This window comes from Megalops cyprinoides, chromosome 4 (assembly GCF_013368585.1).
Source record: "Megalops cyprinoides isolate fMegCyp1 chromosome 4, fMegCyp1.pri, whole genome shotgun sequence".
Taxonomy (NCBI): Eukaryota; Metazoa; Chordata; class Actinopteri; order Elopiformes; family Megalopidae; genus Megalops; species Megalops cyprinoides.
The window spans coordinates 23,567,710-23,586,789 of NC_050586.1; the positions used below are offsets into that span (position 1 = coordinate 23,567,710).

The following is a 19,080-nucleotide window of genomic DNA, read 5'->3' on the forward strand; positions in this document are numbered from 1 at the left end:
TTCGACATTCATGAGATTCTGTGTGAAGGAGTTTATGTAGCACAGCATACCAAATTAACCACTCCCCTAGAAGTCACCAACAATATATTATACTGTATATATACTGACATGTCTTTTGCCTTCTTCTTCCAATTAGATGGGTTTGATCCATGTTTATCAGTCTGTTTCTTCCAAACAAATACAAATATTATCGCTCTACATGAGACTATCACTGACTTTTAAATGTTGAGCTGCTGTTCTTTATAAGGAACATTTGAATTTTCCATGTATGCCTGCTCACACTCTACATAATTTTACATATTTGGTCAGCATGGAAAAGGCAACATTAAACCTTTTATACTGTATACATTTGGTTGGGAAACTTCTAAACCATAAGGGACATTAAAAACTGGTTTAAAGGTTTGAGGTTTGAAACATACTGAGGATCTTTCTCACTGCTCCATCTTTGTGTGCTCTTTCTTCCTTCTTTTTCCTCTCCTTTCTTCCTTCCTCTTCTTCCCCTCTCCTGCTATTGTCCCTGTATCATATATGGTAGCTCTGCACAGGTGGTAGCTGTGCTGGGGGAAAATCCCCATCCAGTCACCTGGTCTTGCTGAGGCTGTGAGACAGGATGAGGACTAATTTGCCAGAGTCATGATGGAAACATCTGGAATGGCTAAATTTGGCAGAGTGGGGATATGCTTCTGCCTCTCTGTCTCTCTGTAAAGATCTAGATTTATGAGGTCTAAGGTATTTCTCAGTTATAGCTTATAATTATTTTTTAATTTATTCTTATTTATCCTTTATTTAACCAGGAAAAAACCTGTTGAGATACAAAGTCTCTTTTGCAAGGGTGACCTGACCAAGAGAACAGCAGGGAACATTAAAACAGTTACATGACAGTGCATTACAAGTAAGACATTACAGCATTAAAATATACAGCAACATATCATCAATTAACTGATCCAGACTACAGGAAACATTTACACTCCTCCTACACAGCATTGTGAAACTCACCGAGGGGCACTAATACATCTAAATGTCGCATACTTTGTAGACTATTTCATGCCTCTGGTGCACATGCACAATAAAAAAAGCAGTCTTGCCTAATCCTGTAACAGCCCTGGGGACTCAAAGTAGTAACCACCTAGCAGACCTTGATAAATAACTATTAGTGGTGAAAGAGAGAAGACTATAGAGGTAAAGGTAAAGGCCTTTATATATGAATACATACCAGTGTAGCTGTCTGCGCAAGGACAGCGATGTCCAGCCCACTAATTCGTATAAGGTGCAATGATGGGTGAGTGACTTGGCATTTGCAACAAAGCGCAGGGATGCATGATAGACTTAATCCAGCCTTTGCAGCACAGAGGCTGCATGCATATATATTATGTCTCCATAATCAATTATACGAAGAAATGTGGATTGAACAAGCTTCTTCCGAGCCTCAAATGTAAAACAAGCCTTATTACGATAATAAAAACCAAGTTTAGGTTTCATCTAGCATTAACTATTCTGTTGATGTGAAAATTACATTAATATTTAAATGTTAACTGAAACGCAAGGATGAAAGAACAATACTGATTAAAAGTTCAGAACCTCCAAAATCTTTAAGGGCAAAACATTATACATTATTGTAAAAAATTTACTTCCCATCTAAATGTTTTCATCAAAGACTCTCTTCCGTACAAAGAGTTGTATTCTGTTATGAACTATTTATTCACAAGGTTTAAAAATCTGGTGACGATTTCACCACTACCATATATACATAATACATTTTGGGTAAGGACCGGAATTCTGAAGAGGCAACAAAAAAAAAAAAGACACCACACAAGTACACGCATAACCCCCTACTCATGCCTCGGGGTCCCCACCAGTTTACTACGTGAATCTGCCCTTTGTTTCCAATACCAGCTAAATGCTTGATCAGTGACTGGGGTGTGGCGTTGACAGGAAGAACACAAAATATCAGCACCTGCACCAAACACGGATGAAGAGTGTGTATTTGTCCTTTGGTGTTTGCTGTGTAAGCAGTCTGTGTTGATGTTGTCACTATACCAAGCCAGGTGTAAGTAAAGTGGATCAAAGGCACATGCAATGACCTGTCTCTACAGTCTGGCAATGGCACTGATGTTCTGTCTGGCCTGTCTGCCAGGTAAAACCCTGTGTTTTATCCCCATCAGAATCATCAGCAACGTCAGCATTACATTCAATGGTCAAACTAAGGTGCACAGCACACAGCAAAATGAGCAGTGCTTAATCAATTCAGAGTTACGATTCAAAATCATATCTTCTTGATCAACTTTGCTTAACTTCCTACCCTGATGGTCCAAATTCGAATTCATAAAGCACACTTCACTCAAGAGTGTCCAAAGGGTGTCCCAGGCTGCTGTACACAGTTAAACAAAGAGAGTCAAGACACGATTCCATCAGTTATGAACCATTATAATTGTAAGATGAATAAAACCTGTCTTTATTCCAAGAAATTTATAGCATGTCAGCCCACCTTTGGCCTTAATGACTGCTTCTTTGAATCCTGGAAGACAGTCTATTAATTTGTGGCAGAAAGCTGGTGGTAGAAGCTGGGATGCTCTACTCCTCTTTTACAGCATAAGTAAACTCTACTACTGAAGCGGGCCGGCACCGCACTCAGGTGAAGTTGGCGACCCGAGGAGACGCAAGAGGGGCAAGAGGGGGGGACTACATGCCAGGCTTAAAGCTCGTGCTAGCCGACCACCGCTACCCAGCCTCCTGCTAGCTAACGTGCGATCACCGGAGAACAAACTTCTGTTCACCAAGGAGACCGCACTGACGCCTCCGGTAAGGCTAAAGGAGGTGGCGTGTGTGTATACATAAACAACTTGTGGTGTGGAGATGTACAAACTATCCACAAACACTGTTCACCAGACGTAGAGATGCTGTTGTTGAAATGCCGACCCTACTATCTACCGAGGTAATTCAGTGCTGTTTTTTTGGCTGCCGTTTACATCCCTCCGCGAGCTAACTCATCAGCAGCACTCGGTAAATTCCATGACGCTATCAGCGCGCTGGAAACAGCTCACCCTGACGCTGTTTTCATCATCGCAGGAGACTTCGACTTCAACCACTGCAATCTACGGACTGTGCTTCTGAAATATTTCCAACACGTAAAGCTTCCCACACGAGATCAGAACACGTTGGATCATGTTTACAGCAACATTCGTGAGGCACACAAAGCTGCCCCCCGCCCCCACTTTGGACTCTCAGACCACATCTCCCTGTTCTTGTACCCGGCTTACAGACAAAGACTCAAGCTAACGAACCCAGCGGTTAAACAGGTTAAACGCTGGTCTCCAGAGACTGAGAGTATCTTACAGGACTGTTTTGCACAGAGAGACTGGGATGTGTTTAGAGCTGCAGCCACACAAGGATTCTTCTATTGACATAAATGAGTATGCGACTGGGTACATCAGCACCTGTGTTGACCACATTGTACCCACCATACAAATCAAGAAGTTTCCAAACCAGAAGCCTTGGATTAACAGTCAGGTACGCCACATGCTGCATGCTTGATCTCTCGCATTCAGATCAGGTGACGAGGAGGAGTACAAGGCAGCAAAGTACAGACTGAGGAAAACCATCAGGGAGGCTAAAAAGCAGTACAGAGAAAGGATGGACGGCTTCTACTCTACTGCTGATGCTGGACGGATGTGGCACCACCAAAGAGATCACCAACTCCCCCCCCACCCTGCCGGAACAACTAAACCAATTTTACACCCGCTTTGAGATCTCCAGCAGCAATACTCAGAAGAGGTGCTCCAACACCCAGACCATGTAATCCCCCCCACTAACTGTCTCAGCAACTGATGTACACAGAGTCCTGAGAAGAATAAACCCCCGCAAGGCAGTAGGCCCAGATAACATACCTGGGAGGGCTCTCAAAGAATGTGCCACAGAGCTGGCTGGTGTTCTGGTCCCCATCTTCAACCTGTCCCTCTCACAAGCCACAGTCCCCACGTGTTTCAAAACCACCACCATCATCCCAGTTCCCAAGAGGAGCCCAGTGACTTGCCTGAATGACTACAGGCCAGTTGCACTCACTCCAATCATCACAAAGTGGAGAGAGTGGTTCTGGCCCACATCCAGAGCAGCATACCTGGAACACTGGACCCCCTGCAGTACGCCTACTGCTCTAACAGATCTACCTCGGACACCATCTCTGCAGCCATTCACATAGCACTTTCCCATCTGGAAAACAAAGATGCCCATGTCAGGATGCTCTTCATTGACTACAGCTCTGCTTTTAATACACTCATCCCCTACAAGCTCACCAGCAGACTGCTGCACCTTGGTCTCAGCCCCACACTCTGTGACTGGATGTTAGATTTCCTCACTGGCAGGCCACAGGCTGTCAGAATAGGAAATACAACATGTAGTAGCATTGTGATGAACACCGGCACCCCACAAGGATGCGTCCTCAGCCCCATGCTCTACACACTGTTTACACACGACTGTATCACCTCTCACAAGGACAACGCCATCCTGAAATTTGCTGATGTCACCACTGTCATCGGACTCATTACTGGCAGTGACGAGACAGCATACAGGGATGAGGTGGCAAATCTGGTGACATGGTGTGAGGAGAACAATCTCACCTTCAACACAGACAAGACCAGGGAAATGATAGTGGACATGAGAAAGGAGAAGTAAACTCATCAGCCACTGATCATCCATAGGCTTGAGGTGGAGAGGGTGAGCAGTTTCAAACTCCTGGGTGTCTACATATGTGATGACCTCACTTGGACACTTATCATCACCCAGCTGGTCAAAAAGGCACAACAGCGGCTGTATTTCCTGAGGAGGCTGAGGAAATTTGGCATGTCACCATAGATCCTCAGCAACTTCTACAGCTGCATCATTGAAAGCATCTTGACCAGCTGCATCACGGTGTGGTTTGGAAGTACCACTGAAATGGACCGTAAGCATCTGCAGAGAATGGTAAAGACTGCTGAAAGGATTGTTAAGACACCGCTACCCTCTCTGCAGGACATCTATCATCAAAGAGTCCACAAAAGAGCCTGCTCCATTGTCAGGGACTACACCCACCCCCAGTGCGAACTCTTCACACCTCTACCCTCTGGCAAGAGGTACAGAAGTGTGAAATGCAGAACATCCAGACTAAGGAACAGCTTCTACCCAACAGCCATCAGACTCTTGAATGGGTAAAATACACAAATACACACCTCCCCAGCCTAGCCCATGCATACATTCACACATACACACCCACACCGCAACCAACTGAGCAACGGAATGGAACTGACATTGCATCAACATTGCACATCCTACACTGCACTGATGTCCTTTTTGCACATTTAATGTATATATTCTTTATTTATTTTTTCTTACACTCTCGGACCCTTTTTATATATTTTCTTTCTTAAATTCTTGTGTTTTCTTGTGTTTTACTCTTAACGGCATTCATAAGTGGAAGGCAAAGGAAGAATTTCATTGTACAGGGAACTTGTTTCTTTACTGTGCATATGACAATAAACTTTGAACTTTGAACTTTAACAAATAAACACTTTAAATGGAAAATATGATATAAGATAAAGTCCAGTTCAATCACATGATAACAGTTTTTAGGGGCATATTAAATTTCTGAATTGAACTGAATTAAGTATATAAGTATACCAGACTACTAACACCTTCTACAGTGACTGAGAAAAACATTTAATTCTCTTCGACTGTTTAAGTCACATTGTGGTTTAATGCATGTGCATGTCTCTATTTTTTGAATTGCCTTCTTTCAAAAGGGTAACTGGAGTCACCTTTTAATCAAGATGGTTCTTTAATTTGTGCCAATATGGTGAAACCAAAGCACCTCGTATATAAAGGTTGTACTGTAAATTTCAGAATGGATGGAGGGGTTTATGAAAACTGACAAATAAAATCAGTGCAGTCATTCTGAATATCCCCACTTAATGAAAAGGTTATTTCACAATGGCAGGTGCCTTTCTGGAGTTACCCCTCCTGGATTCCATGCTAATTTGAAACAGGTTACACAAGAGTGAATGAATGTATGAATTTATAAAAGGGGAATTAGAGGCAAATGCACTTATTGCACAAAAGTGTAATTTACATTTGCCGAGTGCTGGATCACTCTGTCCTCTTTCTCAATCCCTGGTTTCCTCAAGAGAGTTGAAGTAATCGGTGCGACTGGTTTCCAGCAGTAAAACTTCTGAACGGCAGATGGAACGCAGACAGGAGGGGGGTGAGCGGGAGTGCAACAGTCAGTCTGACACGGCGACTCTGGCTCCCTCATCGACGCCATGCCTCTCCTGCTCCCCTCCCCTGCTCCTGGTGTCCTGTGGCAGGAAGGCTCTGGAAGTACTCTGCCTCCAGGCAGAGCGCGACTGCTGGACGGCCTGCACGATATCGAGGAGGGTCCAGTGGTTCCGCGTCAGGGCCATCTGCAGAGTGAAGGGCCCGTCCCGGGTTCGTCGGACCCCCGTGCAGACGGACGTGCTGCGCAGCTCCAGCCCCACCTCGTGGACTAGTCTGCACAGGAACCGCTGGGTCTCGTGCAGGCACTGGATCTCTGCGAGATCAGAGAGATAAGAGGAAGGCACTATGGTCATTTTTCTTGAGTATTCACATCTGTGGAATCCTAAAAAATTCACAACTTCTCAAAAATCCAACTTGACCCTTGGTTCTTATAAATTTGATGCCAGACAACAGCACAATTCTTTTTGTTTATCTGTTTATTTTTCTTTAATTTTAGTTTTCTTTAGCTTTTTGCAGCCCAGTTTGGAATCACAAATTGTACTACTATATGCTCATCTCTTGGCGGGAGTGCTTAAGTGAGACAAATGTAATTCTGTGATACACTTGCATGATGTCCCACAGTCCCACAGTACATCACAGTGAAGTGAATGATGATTGGGTGAACCACTCAGGGGCCATAATCTGTATATTTTAAATGCAAATATTATACTAATAAAACTGTTAATAAAAATTATTAAATACTGAATATATTAATTCTACTTCTGCCTACCTCTATACAGCAATTTTGACGGTAATTGCTTTAGCTGAGTCACTCATGTTATTTTATAATATGTCAGTCAGCTTCCTTAGGAAGTACATTCTAAGGTCAGTCAGCAGATATGCCTTTTGGTCACTTGCTTTGCTTGACAATTCCAGTCTCCTGCCCTCAAATCACAGCCCGAGTGTCTGTGTCTTCAGACAGATGGTCAGTGGGTCCCTGCCTGCTTCAGACTATCTCAGTCAGTTCCTAGGCAGAGATTACAGAGGTAGTGGGGCCATCTTTATGTCTTACCCAGGCTGAAGTGGGGTGGCTCAAAGTGCAGACAGCGCAGACCAGTCACAATAGGTGGAGATTTCCCCTGGGGGTACAAAGACCCCTTAGCTGCCAGCTCATATGCCTCCTGAGAGGACATGTCAACGTTGGAATACCTGCAGAGGGAGACGTAGAGTTAATGAGAGACCCATCAGGACAGAGATTTAGGGCAGCCAGGCAGAGAAGAAAAAGAGGGTGCAGAGAGAGGAAGGGGGGATGAGGCAGTCAAAGAGAGAGTAGACACAGACTAAAGAAAAACTGCAAATTGCATCAAGGCCATACATACCTCACTTCCCCACGCTGTTGGAAAGAAGTACTACCATTCTGACTAGAAAGTAAAGAGACAGCCTAATGCTGCCCTCTAGTGTACATATGAAAACACTTATATATTATTACATGTCAACTACTGCAGATGCACCACTCAAATTTTGTCTCATTACTAGGAATATCTATGACTTGACAACTTGCTAATAACATCAACAATAAAAAAGTCTTTCAACATTACACACACACAAGCACAAACACAGAAACACACAAACATTATGACACATGCCAATAACAGATGAAAAAACGTTTGGAAAGTGGACGTGTATCTCATCTTCATAAGAAGAGATGCAGACTGGAAAATTTGGTGGGCTTACGCAAGTAGGGCTTTCTGATTAGCTCCCTGGATCATGGCCAGGACTCTCTCCAGTTTGTCTTGTGTGATGTGATCTGGAGAATAAAAAGCTCATTTTGACAGATGCACAAATCAAATTCAGTCATCAAATAGGGAACTAACTAACTATAGGGAACTAGGAAACACATGACTTAACATTTACTCAAATGTATAGAAACACATCTGCTGCCAACAAGGAAGACATTTTCTTCTTCAACATCAGAATGTTATTTGTGATTCACAAATCAGGTTGCTTTAAGAACAATTGTTTTTATTCTTTTTACTTCTCAATTCCACAAAAGAGAATTAGTGGCAATATTGGTGAGTTCAGTTTTTATAGCTTGCCAAAAATGTAAGTTCAATTACTAGTGATATTTAGTGAACAAAGTGACACATATAGACACATTGCTGGATGACAAATCAGTCAGAGTCCTCTTTATAAACTCAATTACAAGGTAACACAAAGTGACTGTTATGGTACACATTTCTTTCAAACATTTCAAAAAGTACTGCTGTATCTATTTTTGCTCATATTAGCCTTCAACAATTTAGGCATGTTATTCAATCTAAAAGGTAGCAGCTGTGAGTCTGGTTTTAACTCAGCTTGCAAGTAAATTCTAACAACGACAATAGTGACCTCACCATATGTGGTTCTTTCAATAAGCCGTCCAGTGTTGGAGAAGTCATCAGTGGCCATTCCAAACTCTCCTTCCACTGTGTAATCCTGCAAAAAGACAGCATAGTAATTACATCTCTGATGCATGCACACATACACAAACACACACAGCAACAATAAAGTCAATGTAATAATTACCCTTGTCACGTGTGAGTTGTATAGATCAGTCAGCAACTTGTTCCCCTGCCCAACAGCTAGCACTGAAAGACAAATTTAAGTTAACAAACAAGCTCACACTGGACCTCGAGACACTAGCACACCGCCTTACTACGACTGCTTCCAAAAGCGTGTCTGGTAGCACACCTAATAATCCCGAAGAGAACGCATCCAGGCGATGTCCTACTCCCACTCGCAGCTTCCGAAAACGTGGTCCCGTCACTGAATCAGAAAGAAGGAGAGGGGAAGGTACAATATTATAGGTCTTGGGGGCATATCCACATGCTTTCTCATAACCCCCGTTCAATTTCAATGAGGAATATAAAAACAGAACACGAGACAAATACCATTACATTTATAATGTACAGTGTACAGTGTATTGCCGTGGTGGACAGACAGAGAGAATAAGAACGTAGAGGGGAGAGGTATGAAAGAAAAAAATTGAAATGAGATCATGAAAGAATGAGACATATTTGTAACACTGGCAAGAGATAAGTGCGACAGAAGGATCAGAATATAGCATAAATAAAGCACCATGCTGACCTCGTGGGTGTTCTGCCAAGGCAGGGAGGCAAGTCGCTGTCAGCTTCAGTTCTGTCGACCCACTAGAACTTTCGGTACTTTCTGGGAGGAACTGAACCTGAAGCTGTGGCGCTGGCGGGGCTGCAGAATTTATACCTGTGGTAAGAAGGGAAAGGATTCTCAGTCTTGGCGATCTGTGAATCTTACCTTACTAAAATCACGAGGAACACGCCTGTGTACTTCGATATACATCAAAACTATTTAATGTAACGTTAACCTTCCAATGAAATAAGGTCCACAGTCGTTACTGGCTTCCATTGGAGTAAGGAGCCCCGGAAAAGAGTGTCCCTCACGGACTCGCAAGGTGACACTGGCCGCCTGTTATTTGACTAGCTAGCTCTATTGGGCTTGCTAGACAGAGTAGCCAGGTTTAAAAAATGTAGACGCAGCAGCCTACCTTTGAGGAGGTTCGTTTCTACGGTGTCCCTGACCAGTTTCCAATGAACCCCAGGTGGTTTGTAAACCGCAAACAAGCCCTCCAGTCGACGATACAGTCTACCAGCCGGGGTACCCATAATAACAAATCACTATATATTAACTCGTCTTGCTAATCGATATCTTACAGGTTTTAAAATAAATCCTACAGCTTTTGTTAAACTTGACCGGTACATTTCATAAACTCCCCATGGCACAGGGAAATCGCCATTTAAGTGTACGCCACAAACTCATCTTCCCCTAGGAAACAAATACTGTATTTTCATGGTTCCGGGATAGGGATGTTTAGGGATCACAGTGTGCTCGCAATGAACCAATTTTTATTTATTTTTATTTAAATGTTTCCGAGAAATGTCAAATTATTTTGAAACGTAATGATTACATATTTGCCCTTGAAGAATCGTATGTTGACGTCTATGTATGTCGAAGAAGGATTCACTTTCAATGAATTCATTTTCAATGATGCTGTCGCGGGATGTGGCGATTAACTGCGACCGTAGAGGACAGGTCATGGCACAGGTGCTTATCTAGCCTGCATGGAAATTCTCAGTTACTCCTCAAACATCTCTATCTCCTCATTTGAATTTCACGCTGTAACCGTCATTCACCCAACTGCATTGTTGACTATTCTTCTCTATTGGCCACCAGGTCCCTTAGGGAACTTTCTAGATGCCTTGGACATTCTGTGCAGTTTCTTCCCACAGAATGGGATCCTGCTGATTCTCTTGGGAAACTTTGGAACTTTGGGAAACTTTCCTACATCCTCACCTCCTCTGTGACCTGGAAGTCGATAAATGGTTGCCACCCAAATGATGCTCCCTTGGTTGTATCCTCTGGTGTAATTTATCCTCATGTGTAACTCCCGCACATGTCACATTCAATGTTTTATTGTTGCGATAACATGTGCAGTTACCATAGAAATACAAAAATGTGTATACAACATATAAGCAGCCAGAGAATAATGATAGTATAATACAATCACAAAAAATAAATTATATTCTGAGTACTATAATAAATATATACACTATAAATTGTTGCATGCAGGTGATATTCTTTGACATCTCAAACCTTCGTGTGCTGAAACTATCTGACACATTTATCACACCCACATTTATCTGGGTGCAAGATTAATTAGGCTGAGTCCAAATAAACACCTTTCAATCATGCTATCCAAATATCTAAGTTACTGTCATCAATTGAGTTGGCTTGGAAATATTTAATGCTGTATTTATATTAGGGGTGTAACAAATACAAAAATGCAACAATACATTGTGGAGCTGAAAATGGTTCATGAAATCACCTGCAGTCTGTTTCTTATAATTATGATACTAATCTCAACAGAATGCATCCAAAAATCACTCTCTTAGGTTTTAATTACATTTTCTGAACAGAAGAGGGCACAAAAAAACAGGTAAACTTGTTCAATCTTGTTTGGCGATACTTTAAGCCATGCATTGGAGAGCACAGGCTGAATGAGGGCTTTTAGAAGCTGAATTTTGTCATTTATTTTAGAAATCTTTATAACAAGAGATTCCATAATTCAAACTTTGATCAAAATGTGTGACAGTATTGAACTGCGAACCCAGTATCATGTATTGAACTGAACGGTGAACCGAGCATATTGTTGCAACCCAAATTTATGCTTTCTTAGTATAAATTCTTTAGACTCATTTTATTTCAGTCTAAATGCCATCAGTCAGTTTCATCTATGCCCTTGATAATGATATTGTTGTTTAATATGGTGTAAGGAAAATAAAGCCTACATTATGAATAAAACATTGTCTTTCTGCTCCAATCTGATATCTATATCTGTTGTACTCCTTGAGACTTTTTCTCTGAGATTTTGCATTTGTACATCAATTTAATTTTACTTTCAAGCTCTGTAGCATTTATTTCTGGAGGAATTCAACTTGGAAGGAAATGCAATACAGCTACCCTGTGTAAAACGTTTAGCTGCTTCCCACAGCATTTGAGAATTCATAAGAATTAAATTCAAGGAATTGTGTCATCTTTATTGTAATGTAACAGAGAGGTTGGAAAACAAACACTGAAGTGCCTCATTGAGTCCCAGGATTTGCCTATCAGTGGTATGTATTTGCATTACAGATGTGAATGGTTGAAAATAGGCAGCCAAAACCGAAAACCAACAAAAAGGTGATCTACTCTGGAAAAGACTGGGAATGAGCAGAGGAATAAGAATACTGTTGTTGTTTATACACCAAAGATCTAGTAATATGAGATCAGAGGTAAACTCATTCAGTACATTGGTTCATTCGTCTGCGGTTAGACAGTGACTCCAGTGGAAAAGCATGGTTCACAGTCACATTGAAATCGCCCCTATGATAATATGAAAGCCTCCTAACAAATTATCTAGATGCTGCATACACCCTTGAACTTTGAGCACAGGAACTTTCAAATGTTTATTCTGAAATCAGTGTACAACTTTACATTTCATTTAACATTTTTGAGGTTAGAGTGAACACAACTGGTGGTTAAGAAGGTGTAGATCAGAAGAAGATTAATGGGAGAAAGTCAGCTGAGATTGTATAGAGAATAGAAGAAAAAAAGTGTTTGAGTCCAAGGAACAGGTCAGACAGTGAGTCATCAGCAGGTCTAAGGTACCAGTATCTGTAAGGGGAAAGAGCGTAAAGAAGGAGGGAATGGGAGGGAACACATCAGAGAACAGGAGTCTGGATGACTGGACTCTAAGCAATTTGCAGATGGCAGCAACTTTGTCAGTAAGGTACACCATGAAATCATCTACAGTGAGAAAAAGAGAGGTGGAGGTCAGGTGGGAAAGGACAAGAAGGATGGGAATATTTTCAAGGTTTAAAGGATTAATTTTGTTCTGGTAAAAATATACCTTAGCAGAGGAGAGAGCAGATGAGAAGAAAGAGATGAGTTTGACTGGTGGACAGGTCAAACAGGGTTATTGGATATCCTCCACATTCTTTCAGCCTCCCATAGTTTATCTCTGTTGGCACGGAGTGTGTTGGTTAACTATGGACTGGATGAAGATGGTTGCGGAAACCTTGAAACCATAGTACGAAGAGAGCCTAGTGAGGATGAAAAAGGAATCCTTGGATGCCTTGTCAGGGGCTCAGTGATTTTCCACTTTAGATTTAGTTAGTAGTTAGCATAGTAGTAGGCTTTTCAGCTCCCTGGTACCTTTCAGCGTGGCCCACGGAATGCATTTTTATTAACTGGAGCCTCTAGTCTATTTAAATGATGCAGTGGTCTTCTCCTGTTCTGTGCCGCAACATGCATTGAAGATGGTCCTTAGATAGTTGCAACAAAAGGGTAAGGGCATAATTAATCAAGTGTCATTTTTTCCTACTGGAAGTATAGTATCTAGGTCAGAGAGTGTCCATGGAGGGGGGTGTCACTGATCCAGAAAAAATATCAATAGTTGCATTTTAGAGACTGCCCAAGGACATCACTGAGCTTTGTTCATTTCTTGAATTTGCCAGTTATTATCACAGGATTTTACATGGATTTGTGAAGATAGTGGCCTGTTACATCAACCAGTGGCAGCAGTGTCCAGGGCCTCAAAGACGACCATACACCAGCCCAGAGCTACAGTATGTCAAGCAGAGAGAAATGCGAGCAGTTCTCAGCAGAGTTACAATATCTGTACCGCCAATGGGACCACATTCATGAGAGGGATAGCCTACTCTACAGATGGATGATGACCCTCCAAGGTGAGGCCCACTACCAACACTTCCTGCCCTGTAGCCTCCACCAGGAAGTGTTAAAGAACTTCCACCACCTGCATGTGCACCAAAGGGTGACGCAAACTACAGAATGCAACTACTGGTGATTCTATTGGCTTGGAATGGGCATTTACATTGAGAATTGTTGCAAGCAATGCTGACATTTTATCCTGTCAAAGGCAGTATAACCAGTGCTTAGAACTTACCTCTGTAATATCCTCAGTAAATATCTCAGTAAATATCCAACTGTATAAATGGATAACATTGTAAAGAATTGCAACCTATGTAAACCGCTTTGGATAAAAGCGTCTGTCAAATGAATACATGTAAATGTAAATGTAATATCATTTCCAGCCACCCATTGGAGATCTTAGTGATTGACGACAATCAACAAGATTCACAGTGTTCTTACCCCCCAAAACTTCCAAGGTTTCCAAAGGTAGAGGAGCTGGTGGTGGGAGGTACCTAAGATAAATAAGAATAATATCAATAAAATCCTTTAGACTTGCACAACACCTTTGTTGGGTGACAATGCAATTTTATAGCAGGGGAGAGGAAAATGGGAGTGACAATGAAACACATTCATTGCACCACCATGACAGTTAGTGACCACAAGTAAAGTATTAGTTAATTGCTCCCACAGGTAATCAGCGGCAGCAGGTGTTAGGTGCTGTGTACACTAACATAACTATCCATTTACCTGGGTGAGACCATTGTTCTTGCTGTGTGCAGGGGTGACCATGTCTTTCTTCCAGTGGGTTGTTAATGCTTCTTTTTCTGACCAGGCATGGTGCAATGTTTTTATCTGTGCGTTAAGCATTGATTTTAATTAGATTGTTTTACCCGTGTTGTCTTGATTACCTGTAGTCTAACATTAGAGCTGGTCTAGTGTGTTGACTTTGAATGTTGGACAAGTTGTGAGTATCCAACTTGTCAATGGTAAAGCATTTTTAAAATAAAGTTTTAATAGGTAAATTGTTGTTTTAGAGATGTCCATATTGGTTTATTTTTGTATTTTAGTATCTTTCGAATACAAGTGCAGTATTTGACATGCTGCTAGCTGCTGTTTGTACAGAGGTGATTCACTATCGCTGTTTACAAAGCCTTCGTAGATCAGACACTACAGAATATGTATGCTATAGATTTTAAGCTGTTTACACTCCTGAATCTTTTCTAAGGAATTGTGACAGGCACTGTTTAAATATACAGCAGGTTTACTTGTGATTTCTGTTGCTCTTCTCTTTGTATTTTCTCTCCTCTATAAAAGAAACTAGGAAAAAGCCTGCAACCAGCTAGGCTACTTGTACAATGTGTTAGGATTTAGCTCAGAAAAAAAAAATTAAAAATCAGAATCAAAACCACAGAGTGCTTCACACCATAGGTGCTTGCCCTCCTAATACCTTCCCAACAGAGCTAGATGGACATTTAATGAACAAAACCATCATGTGCTCCGCTCCCTGGTGTATCCATGCCCCCCTCATATTCACCTGCCTCCTCTGTCAAACACATTATGGATGTCTTAATGTACCTGCTTTTATTGTTGCATTCTTTTTGATAACTTGCACTGTATGTTTTAAAATTTATAAAATGATAAATCTTAATATATTACTCTTCTGTATAAGACCAGTAGACCAGTGGATTTCAGTTTGTTGTGACTGGAAGTCTGAGATCTACCGTCCTTTCAAAAAAAGCTGCTTCTCTAGAATTCATTTACTAAGCCTGTCAGTATGAGTGATAAAGAATTCACAGAGACTGTGAGCAGGTTGGTACCAGCCTCTGTTTGATGATAGGTTTTCTCCTTGGAAATTGGGTGGTAGGTAAATAAAAGGCCCAGTGTGTGGGAAGCTTCCTGGTTCACTGTAGGGTTTGCTTTAACAGGAAAAGGTTAGTATGTTCCTCAGATTCTTGGCTGAATTTTGCACTGTTTTTCTGCTTACTTTGGCTCAAGATTAGATTTTTTGATCAGATTAGATTTCACAGGAAAGAGGACTTTGAATTATGAGACAGAATCAGTGTTCCTGGTGATAAGTTAAGCAATTTACATACAGATCAAAATAAACTATTGTCATCATATTCTATGTGAATTTATATTAAGCTTTAGAATGCTAATATGACTGTTTAGGATCAGGTGTTCCTTGCATGATCACAGACCCATTGGGGATATTGCCTTTTTTGATAAGGAAATATGGAAGTTACAAGAGTCTTGAGTGCAAAGTAAACACATTGTTCTCAGTGTTCCACTAGAAACCACAATATCTCATGGAATAAGAATAAGAAAAGGAGCATTTGTTTGATCCAAGGTTTCTTTGTTAACACTTGCCTATGCCTTCAAAGTTATATCTGCATCCAGATGAGGTGATAAATACTTTGATTCCTAGGTTTAAACCCATGTGGAATGGGTACAAATGGGTTCAAATGTCTTGGTCAAAATGTCTTGTTTATAAAAGAAAAATAATGACAGAGGTGCCACAGGTCATGATTCTTTATCCAAGTTGCATATTCATGGAAATGTCTAGTTTTTTCTCTGTTTTCTGGAATGGATGTGTGAAGGTGATGTATGGGGTGATGTCTATGGAGAGAAGTTTTTGTGTTGTTTAAAAAAAAATACTTTCACAACAGTGTTATTCTTGCTCATGTTGCTGACACGGCTACAGTTTCCTCTCCTCCCAGAGTTGTGCCGTCTCAACACCATGGGTCAGTGCCAGAAGATCCAAAGCACAGACCTGTCATTGCCATGAAGATCAAAATAGGATGCCTTGCTCACTGTAGTACTTTTCTGTCTTCAGATCCAAACACAGAAAGATAGAACAGGGAGAACAACACAAGCGGAAAAATCAGGGAACAAAGTGCGATTTGATAGTGTTGGCCAGGTGAGTACACGCAATTTTCCTAATGCTTACAGTCACGGCACAGATCTCCAGATCTCACAGAGCTTCAGCACACGTGTCACCGACACTGTGACACACGCCAGCATTTATGGGACTGATTTGGGATCCGTCCTTTTTTCCAAAAGTGAATTGCCTGTTGTATTTTAAAAAGCTCACAGTTTCATTTAATGCCATTCACATCAAAATACCCTTTCAGCACTGTAGTCTTTTCATTAAAATAGTTACTGTTTCATTTTATCTAGTCTAGTCTAATCTAGTCTGACCTCACACCTGAAGATTACATAAGTTGTTCACAAGAGTATAAATGCATCAATATTTATAAGTAATCACTATAGATATAATTTATCACATGCTTTGTTGTATTAAAGCTGCTCATGTATTCAGAGGTTCAGCATGACACTACAGCCTTTTTTTTTGATTGATTTCACAATTTTAGTCTTTCACAGAATCAGTCTTGGGGGGTCAGATATTGGACTTCAGAACTGATTTTTGTGTCCTTGACATATTAAAATGGTATGAAGCACTTTGTGTACCTGAAACCAGCAGCAAAAAATACAAGTGATTAATTCCTGGTATAAGCTGAGGGTAAAAAACTCTCAGCGCAGAATTGCATGTTATCAGTTTAATACTGCTTTTATTCTGGTTTTGAGGTTTGTGCAGCCTGTAATCTAAACTAACCCATGAAGATGTTTTTTCTGGTTTGTCACTCATCTCCTGCGCCAGTGGTGGTCAAACACTTGCAGTGGTATCAGGTTACTTTCCAGTTCACACTAGAATTTCATGTTCTTGCTGTACTTCAATCCTATTGCTCCACTAGATAGAATATCAGATTTCACAGGGCAGTCAGTGGTCATACATCAGTGATGATTCTTGTAAACCTTTCCATACATTTGTGAAACATTGATTAGAGCTAGGCTGAACAAATCTCCCATCATATGGACATTCCAATATCCACTTCCCTCCTCACCTAAATAATGCAATCTCTGATTTAAGAGAAAAACAGATCGCAAGAACAAAACAGCAAAAATCAAATGAAACAAATGGTCCTCTCACAGTAGAATAGCAGAGAACCAGTATACACCAGGTTTATTTCATAGGTCTCTCCAAACTGTGCCTTTATGGCTGGCCTGACAAGATTAACAAGCACCACTTGGTTTAATTACCCTCAGTCATATATGTGCCTGTTGGTAAACCTGCCGCTGTCCCAGGTTCTTAAAATCCTCTGGGCTGTGGGAGACAGCAGTATCTGACCAGGGCCAAAACATGACAAGAACAGGACATCGAATGTAAACTGGGTTCTAAAGAGTATCTGCTCCAATATGCATCTGGAAAGTTGTTCCATATATTTACAACTCTCTGAGTGTAAAAATACGTCCTAGTGTTGTGCTTCATTTACCTTTTTATCTGTACAGTAAGTCCTCTGCTCTGCTGACATTGCTGATATTTAATTACCTTTATCAAATACCACAAGTCTCCTTTTGCTGAGACTAAAGAAATTATATTTAGTCTCTCTTCATAACTCATAGGTTTGATCCTTGGGGCATGTCATATTGCTCTTCTCTGAGCTTTTTCAAGAACTTATATATGTCTCTCTTGTGGTGTGGTGCCCAGAAGTGGACACAGTACTCTAAATGTGCTCTGACCAAGACTTTGTATACATTTCTGTCTGCTTGATGGATGAATATGATGGTGCAAGACAACTGGATATTCTGTATGCCAAGGGCCACTTCCACATATTCAAACACTCTGACAGAGAAAGAACAAAAAAAAAACAAATGAAGGAAGTTTAAAAAAGCAGGAAGCTTTGATAAAGACTCATAATGCAATAATCAAGTTTGATGATTAAACCCACAGCACATACTCCGAAAACAGGAAGCAGCTTTACTTGGAATGCAAGCCATTCTGTACCTGCTGAATCATTGCAGAGGTGGCTGATATAATGTAAAGGTTTTGAAATAATTGTAGCATATGCCACCATCTCACGATGGTGAACTTGTTCTGTTTTCAGAGTATCAGTAATGAAAAATCTATTTTTTTAACTTTTTGATTCCATTCTAAATGTATTAGCCCTGTCTGTAAACCAAGCTGATACAATAATGAATGTGAAATGTCATAGCATTTTAAAGGACAAAGGACTGTGGGTATGTTCTGTATGTGCGTAATTCTGTTTGTTGGCGTGACAGGAGACAATTGAATAAAACATAGCTTAGTCATTAGGTACTCACCTGAGACCTGATCCGTGATTTTTTAGACAGCTGAGTTAAATCTTACCCCCATTAACACAATCCCTGCGTCTGATTAAGAAATTTGTAATTGACCGTGACGGCTGGTGATTACTTGTTGTCTTTGTGATATGAGCACTGGGGTGTGTTGCCAGCTTTTGTACGCTTTTAATCAGTAATTCACGGCAAGCTTGACGAGTGGATGGATACGGACATTATGCACAGGTGTTCTGGGCATTGTGATGGTGATGTACTCAGCACAGTTTGGTTGCAAGAACAACAGCAAACAAGGGCAACCACTGGGACTGCACGGATGCACCCTCAGCGTTTTGTACCCTCTCCATTTTGTATCAGCACTATGAAATTATGGAACCATTATGCCAAGATTTCCAAGCCTTTCCAGGTCATTTGACCACTGGTGGCAACATGCTGCTT

At 41.1% G+C, this 19,080-nt stretch overlaps 1 protein-coding gene across 1 annotated transcript; it reads right to left on the reverse strand.

Moving 5' to 3' along the window:
• Positions 1-5,606: 5,606 nt before the first annotated feature.
• On the reverse strand, positions 5,607-10,036 carry trub2 (TruB pseudouridine (psi) synthase family member 2). Its single transcript, XM_036527569.1, has 8 exons — positions 9,785-10,036; positions 9,349-9,483; positions 8,953-9,027; positions 8,788-8,849; positions 8,616-8,697; positions 7,957-8,029; positions 7,295-7,431; positions 5,607-6,556 (listed from the first exon to the last, which is right to left on the reverse strand). Exons 1-8 carry the CDS (start codon positions 9,900-9,902, stop codon positions 6,249-6,251), a joined length of 990 nt encoding a protein of 329 aa, XP_036383462.1. The 5' UTR covers positions 9,903-10,036; the 3' UTR covers positions 5,607-6,248.
• Between the last annotated feature and the right edge of the window lie 9,044 nt (positions 10,037-19,080).